General features: G+C 49.3%; 1 protein-coding gene across 1 annotated transcript in view; it reads left to right on the top strand.

Annotated features, from left to right (window-relative positions):
* LRRC41 (leucine rich repeat containing 41) overlaps window positions 1-8,555 on the top strand; it is a 10,852-nt gene extending 2,297 nt beyond the window's left edge. Inside the window, exons 3-11 of the mRNA XM_009287469.2 lie at window positions 33-117; window positions 584-654; window positions 1,466-2,633; window positions 3,057-3,302; window positions 4,213-4,377; window positions 4,724-4,822; window positions 5,297-5,419; window positions 6,331-6,406; window positions 7,620-8,555. Coding sequence (XP_009285744.1) covers window positions 33-117; window positions 584-654; window positions 1,466-2,633; window positions 3,057-3,302; window positions 4,213-4,377; window positions 4,724-4,822; window positions 5,297-5,419; window positions 6,331-6,406; window positions 7,620-7,854 — 2,268 coding nt within the window. The 3' untranslated portion in view covers window positions 7,855-8,555. The remainder of the gene's footprint in view (window positions 1-32; window positions 118-583; window positions 655-1,465; window positions 2,634-3,056; window positions 3,303-4,212; window positions 4,378-4,723; window positions 4,823-5,296; window positions 5,420-6,330; window positions 6,407-7,619) is intronic.
* Window positions 8,556-8,570: the final 15 nt, after the last annotated feature.

Genomic DNA, 8,570 nt, shown 5'->3' with positions numbered 1-8,570 from the left:
GACGGCGACAAACCCTTGGGGGTACCCCCGAGCGGGAGGGACGAGCCCCCCAAAACCGGTGGGGTGGACAAACCCCCACCACCACCACACTGGGGGGATGCCCCCCGACCTGGAGAGGTGAGCCCCACACCGGAGGGACCCCCAGCTGGAGAGAGGAACCCGCGCTGGAGGGACGAACCCCTCCAGGCTGGAAACGGGAGCCCCGGGCCGGAGGGGTGAACCCCTCTGTGAGGGCGGGGGACACCCCCGGAGCACAGTCCCTGCCATCGGGGCTTGGACACCTCCTGCGCCCAAAGCCTTGAGCCCCGTCCCATACCCAGGCAGGGTTCACGCAGTGGTGGGGGCCCCGCTGTAACTTTGCTCCTTATGAGGACCAACAAAACCTGCCATTTTTGACTCGCGTCCCTTAAAAGGCGGTGCTCTTCCCCCCGCCGCAAAGCACCGTCCTTTTTCTGCAGGGGTCTGGGTCTGTGCCCCCCAGCGCTGCCCCTTGTCTGCCCAGCGCCCCTGCGAGCTCCGGGGCAGGGCACTCAGACGGGGAGAAGGGGTGAAAGCGCCCGGTTGGTTATTTTTTTCCCCCCAGGCCTCTCGACGCAGCCCATCTGGCGCAAGCTGTGGGACGATGTGATGAAAACCAGGCCGCCCAACTCGGAGGTGAGGGGACGCTGCCGGTGGGAGAAGGGGCATGACGCAGGCACCCCGTTTCCGACATCTTCCGCAAGGTTTCGTTTTGAAGCCTGCCGGTGCTCCTGGCCACCTCCGAGCGATTGATGGCGCTTGTTTATAAGCATTCGTAGAGCTCAGGACCAAGGCATGACCTGGTATTACAATCATTTTGGGAAACAGGGTTCATAAAAGGAACTGCAGTGTACAGCCACGCCCTTCATCTCACAACAGCGAGTTTGCCAAAGGAATAAATCCTGTCTTTAGAGATGTAATTCTTAGGGAAACAGAGGATAAAAACAGATCTTATATCGTGCTTACACTTACACTGGCAAAAAAATGTGCTGATGTCTTAGAAAGCACTAGAAAAATACTTACAGAAGACAGTGAGTTTGGAAGGATGGTTTTACATAGGAAAACTGAAGCAGCTCCATTGATTCAGCATCGCAGAAGAATCGTTAACAGACAACTTTATCACAGCCTATAAATAGACGCTCGGGAAGAAAATTCCTGACGATGTGGTTTTTAATAGGCAAAAGCATGGCTTGGCTTCAAACCACTGAGTATGTTTAAATTAGGCCAGAAGCAGGATGAAGAGAGCGCGATGGGAATAGCTCGGTTTTTCAACAAATACACTGAGGAAGGATGTTGAGAACTGGAAAGGTAGTCTCAGTTGTGCTAGCAGTAGGTTTTTTTGGACACCACATTTACCAGGTTAGCTGATAGCAATAATTTAACTTAAAAAGAACAAGAAAAACTGTGGCTGACTTTTTGTTAATACGGCCCTGTTGTTTAACTGCAGAATATAACCTGCTGGAGGAAGAAGTTCCTTGAAACGTTCTTCTCAAACGTTCTTCACGGTGTCCTGGATGTTTCCTCTGACTGGCGTCTCAACGACCATCACTTTTCGCCGCTGCTCCACAGCTCCCCGCACGTTTCCCAGCTTACCCTCTGCAACATGCTGCAGGGCGCGGTGGAGCTCACTGCTGAGCACAACCAGAAAGTGCTTGAAAACCTGGCTGGCTCCCTGCGGATCCTGAAGTTCCAGCACCTCCTCTCCTCCGACCAGTCCATCAGGCGTTCACTGGTTTTACTTCTTCACCGGCTGATTCACCATGGCTCTGTCAGCCAGGTGTCCATGTATTCCTGGCCTGTTCCCGACACAGTTCTTCTTGTTCTCATTTTGAGCATGAGCGCTGGGTTTTGGCGCTCGGGAAATGCCCTCGTGTATCACAGCAGCCCATGTGGCCTTTGCAGAGAGGAGGACAAAGCCCAAAGCCAGGAGTCAGCACAAGAGCGAGCAGAGAGGGGCCGTTATGATGAGAGGGAGTGGAGCGATGATGAGAACCAGAAGGAACCCCCCAGGGCCCTGAAGGAGGCTGATGTGGAGGTGAATGGATACAGGGCTGACGCTCGCCTGAACTCTGTCCTCTCCAGACCGAGAAGTCCTCCTCTGCAAAACCAAGTGTGTGAGGAGGCAAGCAGTGAAGTGCCCTGTGACGACACCAGCATTCAGGGAGGATCTTCTCCTCGTTGCATCTCAGACCAGCTGTCCTGTCACCCCGTTCTTCGAAAGACACGCAGACGGCTGAAATCTGCAGTGGGGAAGAAACGTCGCTGCCTCAGACGAAGCAGGGGACCATATGCTGACCCAGAAGACCTGTATGATTTTGTTTTTACTGTTGCCAGAGAGGATAATTCAAGGTTACTCGACAAAAACAGCGCCACAGAGGGAGAAAACGCTGAGAACTGGTCTACTTCCTCCCCAGGATCTCCATGCACTGGCCATGCTGGCTGTAAGAAAAGAGGAGGATCTGCTGGGATCTTTTCTCTGAAAGCTGCTCACCGCTTCCGAAGCGTGTCCACGCTGGAATTGTTCTCCATTCCTTTGACTGGGGAGACATGTCGGACTCTGAGCAACCTGCTGAGCTCCTGGGTGTCTTTAGAAAACTTGGTTCTGTCTTACAACGGTTAGTGGTGTGAACAGGTTGCTTCCTTCCAGCCTTGGCCTAATGGTCTGACTTATTGCTCGGGTTTACCCTGATGTTATTGTTACTGGAATGGGCGTTGTAAGAGTATTGGTACCTGATCTTGAGAATGGCATCGGTAGAGATGGTTAATGAGTGTGAGGACTTTTTTGAGGGAGAGAATGGGGCCCTTCTGCACCAGAACAGCCCTTGGCCGTGTGCTTAAATGCCATCCAGAGAGGGTGAAGGGAAGAGCCAGATCTCCATCTCCCGTATACACAGTCTAGCTTAAGAACTTGTGGACAAAGCAGTCTGTGAGTTTAGCTTTTGACTTAGGTTGCTTGGCCGTTGGTGCAGCTGCAGCTGCGTGTGCGTTGGTGCCTGTACAGGCACAGCTAACACCTTTCTGTACAAATGCTGTTCCAGGCCTGGGTGCCGACATCTTCTGCATCCTCTCTGGGCTCCGGGCCCTCTCCCGCCACTCGGACTGCCACCTCCGCGTGGTGCGCGTGAGCGACGTCTTCTCCCACATGCCTTGCATGGAGCTTGTTCGCTGCATCCTGAGCGCCTTTCCCCAGCTCCACACACTCTCAGTCAGCTTCGACCTCAAAAACCAGCTGGAGGGGAACAGGCCAGAGGGGAATCCAAGCTGCAGTGAGGTAGAAATCCCAGGTAGGAATCATCATTCTGAGTGATGACCAGGATGTGGCAGGGAGATAGAGCTGTAAAAGCTGGGCACGCAGATTTGAACTCTACACTGTTACAGTGGTGTGTAATTAAGCAATTACAGCCTCACCTTTCTGATTTAGATGGCGTTGCAGTTTGTCATTTCCAGTCTGTGACGTGCTCTGTGGAGCCCGAGACTCGGACAAAGCATTTTATTACTGTATGCCAACCTGCTGCAACATCAGCTTTGTACAGGGCCAGTCATAACCTGCTAGCAGTGACTGTCCACACAGCCCACGGGGAGCGTATCCCACCAGATCTGTAAACTGGTTGGGAGCTTCTGCTTTGTCCATCCTATTGACTGTGAGGCTCTAAGCCTTAGGTGGACCCTTAAGCAGAGGGAAAGCATCTCTTGATCATCGCAATACCACAGGCGATGGCAAAGCTGTGCCCAAGCCTCTGGATTATAGTCTGGGAGCTATAGCAGCGTGTTCTCAGCTCACAGGTCTCTCATCACCCTTATTAGCCCTTGAATGACCAGAAAAGCAGTAAGCAAAGCCTGAGCGAGTATGGAGTGGAGTCAGTGAAGAGCTGTGCTCTGGGAAGACGCTGACTAGTTTGTGCATAAAGGGTGATCTTTTCTCAAGCACTGTTTCACTGCCAGAATGCAGCAGAAATTGGTGGCCCTGTGGTCTGGCAGCAGTCCTGAAATGAGCCTTAAGTGATTTACCCTACCATAGGTCTGAGTTGCCATAGAGCTCTGTGAGGCAGAGCGCGTCGCATAGGCACTTTCTACCAACCTAAACAATGGTCATGTCAGGCACGCGGACTGCTTGCTCGCTCTAGGACCTAGCTATGTTGAAGACGGGCCCTCCAGACCAAGCTCTTTCATTGTTGTTTGTTTTTCTTCCCTTAGAGAGCTGCCTGGAGCAGCTAGAGATCCGATTCCCCAGGGAACCTCTGCACACCGCGTTCCTGCTGCCAGTGCTCAAAGCATCGAAGTCCCTCCAGCAGTTGTCCCTTGACAGCGCCACGCTGCCCTGTTCTCAGGAGCTTGGGCTCCTTTTGGAGGTGCTCAAAGGTACTCTGCTAACCTGTAGGTATCACTGTGACACACGGAGTAGCTTCCTTGCTGTGATCTTCCATCCTTTAGCATGAAGGTGGACCCACTTAGGTGGGTCCATTTCTTCAGTGTGGACATCCTTGAAGTCTCCTGAGAAAAGGAAATGGGTGTCAGCCATCCCACTTTCTGTGCTGAGCATGTGAATGATCCTGCACAGCAGGATGGCTCCTTTTTAATTACCCACAATCCAGCATGAATTATCCACAGTCCAACTCAGTTTCTGGGCATTAGCTAGTAGCTGAGTCAGGGTCTTTTTATCCCAAGGACGTACAGTACTTTACCTGAGAACTTGTTTTGCTTTTAGAGTGTAATCCAAACTTGAAGAAACTGAGCTTTCATGATGTGAACCTGGCTGAGCACCAGAAAGAAGTTCTGCTTTTGCTTCAGGATCCCGTCCTGCAAGGTACAGCAAACTCCAGGGTGCTGTTGCTTGGAAAGACACTGCAGGTGGCTGCTTTTGGCGGGCTGACGTTTAAGAGGTGATCTTCGGATGTGTAAGGTTTAGCCAAACGTCACTGTCCCTGGAGCGGATCTGTAGCTGTTGGCAGAGTGGGAACGCGTCTGGCTCTCTTCAGAGGGAGGAGCAGCTGCAAAGCTTGCGTATGCTGCAGAGAAGAGTTCATAGTCTTGGCTATAAAACAAAGATTTTTAACCTGCAGAGCACATCAGCCTTTCACTGGGTCAGCTGTCAAAGCCACTTCCCCGGGTGTGATCTCTGCTCTCTTCCTGTGACAGAGCGGTGGTGCTGTTGTATGCAGTCCACTGCTGGGGAAGCTTTGTTACTGCATACGGATTAGGGGCTGGAGCTGCCTGCAGGATGTAATTGTGGAAGCGCACAGGGAGTACTAATATGTACTGTCAATCCATTCTTCCATAGAAATCACGTTTTCCTTCTGCCGGCTGTTTGAAAGCTCTACTACTGAGTTTTTGTCAGAAATAATCAATACAGTGAAAAGAAATTCATCTTTGAAGAGCCTCAAACTGCCTGGGAATCGCCTTGGTGCGTACAGAGAATGTTGCTATGGGGCCTTGACATTAGACCAGCTCTCTTGGAGGTAACTTCAGGGTTGGAGTTAGGACCATTGCTAGCTGGTGACCTCAGTGCTGAACTTAACACATGCACGAACAGAATGGATTTAGTTCACAAAATAAGGAGCACTGAGTTCACTTTTTAAAGTCAGAATTTCAGTTGCATTCAGCAGTTACCAAGAGCCCAGGTGCTGTGCAGGCATTACAGTTGTTTTTCTCTGCAGCAAAAGCAAGTATCAGCAGGACTCCAGACCTGCTTCAGAGTCTTTAACAGGAACAGATCCAGCAGCAGATGCACTGCCTCTCATTCAGAGGCACAGGTTTTGCCGAAGTTTGGGCTTTTTGTGCCTTAAAAGCTGTCGGCAGCTACTGGAGGGATGGGAACAAGTAAAGGAAAGGTTTGTGTCAAAGAAGTGGAACTGAATTTACAGAAATGATAGGCTTTTTGGATCACAGGCCAAGTAGAAATGTTTGAGAAATCCAGAACATTGTTTTCTGTTCTTCTAATGAAATGAAACAGGAAAGCTTGGGATCCCCTGAAATACAGTTAATTTCTAAGGTTTGTGTTTAACCCTGTGCTTTTGGCCATTTGTAAAACAAAGCTGCATGTTGACTTCTCAAACAAACCCAGGACTTTTCTAGTGAAATAAACTGCCCTAATCAACAAGTGTTTCCATTGCCTTGAACACTGTGCTCAGGGGGGTGAACTCACTTTAGGCCACTGAGGAGGGACAAACTGAGGGTGCAGAGATGAGCCCTTTGTGCTGTGTGCACACGCTTACAACCTCCTTTCTGCACTACTGTTATCCCAGCCCTGTAGCCATTTAAATATTTAAGACAGTTCCCAGTTTGCATCTAACACCCACATTTCTCCGCTCTTAGGGAATCACAGGCTGGTTGCCCTTGCAGACATTTTCTCTGAAGATTCCTCCTCTTCTCTTTGCCAGCTGGATGTCAGGTATTCTGCTGCTCTAAACACACTGAATTTCTTGTTTTGGGAGGGCCAGAGCTGAACTGGGCTCAGACAGCAGGAGAAGCCTGAGCATGGTTTTGTTTCTTCCTCAAGGGAATGTGTGCTCAAGAAAAGCTTGGGGCACATACAACCTCAGGCACCTCCAGCATCTCTGAGGCATCTCACTCTCCCTTTTATAAATGAGTCAAGCTCCATCTTAAGAGCAGCTTTGGTTTGCTGCTCCTTTGGGAGGCTGCTGCAAGCCCTTCCTGTGCTGTAGGTTAGAACTAACATCCCTATACATTTATTCTTAGGCATCAGCATGAATAGCTCTGTTCCCACTGCCCCTGAATAGGGAGAGAATGCTGTCATTGCCCCTGTCAGATCCTGTGAATGCCTCTGCATTCCTTTCATCATCTTCGGTCTTCAACCTGAACTGCTGCTCTCTTCTTGAGCCTGAATGGCCATAAAGATAGGCAGTAACCTTCACGAAGCACACGGAGGGTGGCATTTCTGCGATACTAATGACTGTTTTGATTTTTCCCCCCCCTTCTTTACATCCTAATGGCTCAGGTTGCTGAGAGCACACAGGCTTGACAATTTATTTAACCATGGCCACTCCTTCAGCAGCCTTGAATCCTGATTGTTACTATGCCTCTCACAAGATTAAGTCCAGCATGCAACTTCATATTTATTTATACATTTATGCAGGGGAAATGACCTTTTAATCTCCTAGAAACACCAGGACCTGACACATGCTCTCCAGCTTTTCTTAGAAGGAAGAGATAAATGATCACTTACTGCTGAGGCTTGCACTGGGACCTGTAAGTTGGGCCAGGCCCCTTGGTCCAGGCAGTTGACAGCTGCTACGAGACTGAAGTGCTCCTGGCACTCCAGCAGCTCGAGTCCAGCAACATTTTAAGGCCACCGCTAGGTCTACTTAAGTCAGTAGTAAGGAGGCCAGGATAATGAGTTCAACTTGTTAGCGTTTACCACCTTAGTTTTAAAAAGCTTCCAGCCCTTCATATTACTGTGCTTCAGTTCTGTTTTTCATCAAAACTAATGTCACTTTGTATTGCTGAAGAAAGTTGTACTTTGCATTGAAACGTCCTCAAGTATCTGCACTGGCAGTTACTAGAAGGAACAGTAATTTAAACTGCTCAAATTATAGCCTAGACTCTTAATGACTTTTTTTTTTTTTTGTCCTTTCCCTGGAAAGCTCAAATTGCATCAAACCTGATGGGCTCCTGGAGTTCACAAAGAAGCTGGAAGGCCACATCCAGCAGAGAGGGGGACAGATTCAATTCACGCACCTCCGCCTCTTCCAAAATTGGCTGGACCAGGATGCTGAAACAGCTCAAGAAGCGCTTCGGCGTCTCAAAGCTGTGTGCAGTGTGGTCAACGACTCGTGGGACTCCTCTCAGGCCTTTGCTGACTACATCAGTGTCATGTGATGGATGCAGGAGCAGGAGAAAACAGATCAACTGGAACTAAGCCGTTCAGTCCCTGCCCAATAAGATTTATTTCACAGCACAGGTGGGGTTTTCTTCCCCTGGTTCAAGCAGTATACAGTTGTTCTTGTCACTTTTCTATTCATTGAAGAAGGGGTACCACAGTGAAGTGACACGCAAGACCGTGTGGGTCAACAGCTGTATTCCCAGGTGATCTAACTCTTAAAATATTCAAACTGAGAAGATGGTAAGCGGGACAGATACCAAATGAGCTTCTGTGACTTCCTGCAGATCTCTGGACAAGCAGTTATTTATTTCACTGGGTGTTGTTACAAATTTCATGTTGTTTCAGCCAATGCCTCATCAATAACTATCTATCTCCATCGTTGGAGAGACTCAAAGCCATCTGGTTGTGGTCCTTGGCAACCAGCTCTAGGCGACCTTGCTTTTGAGGAGGGGCACTGGACAATATGACCTTGAAGTCCCTTCCAACTTCAACCATTCTGTGATCTGTGAAATAAGAACTCCTCCCTCCACTTATAGGGAGTAGAAAACAAGCTAAAAAAGCCCCCAGTCTTGACCTTTTACATTTGGAAAATTTTACTTTATTAAAAAAAAAAAAATTTCTTTAGGTACCAAGTAGCCTGCTGTTTATTTGCAATTGTGTTGCCCCTCTCCAATGTCTGCAGTCATTTTACAGAGGTTTTGAATAGTTTGTT

The sequence above is a fragment of the Aptenodytes forsteri genome, unplaced genomic scaffold (assembly GCF_000699145.1).
Source record: "Aptenodytes forsteri isolate BGI_AS27 unplaced genomic scaffold, ASM69914v1 Scaffold119, whole genome shotgun sequence".
Lineage (NCBI taxonomy): Eukaryota > Metazoa > Chordata > Aves > Sphenisciformes > Spheniscidae > Aptenodytes > Aptenodytes forsteri.
This window is presented reverse-complemented; position numbering and strand designations above follow the sequence as displayed.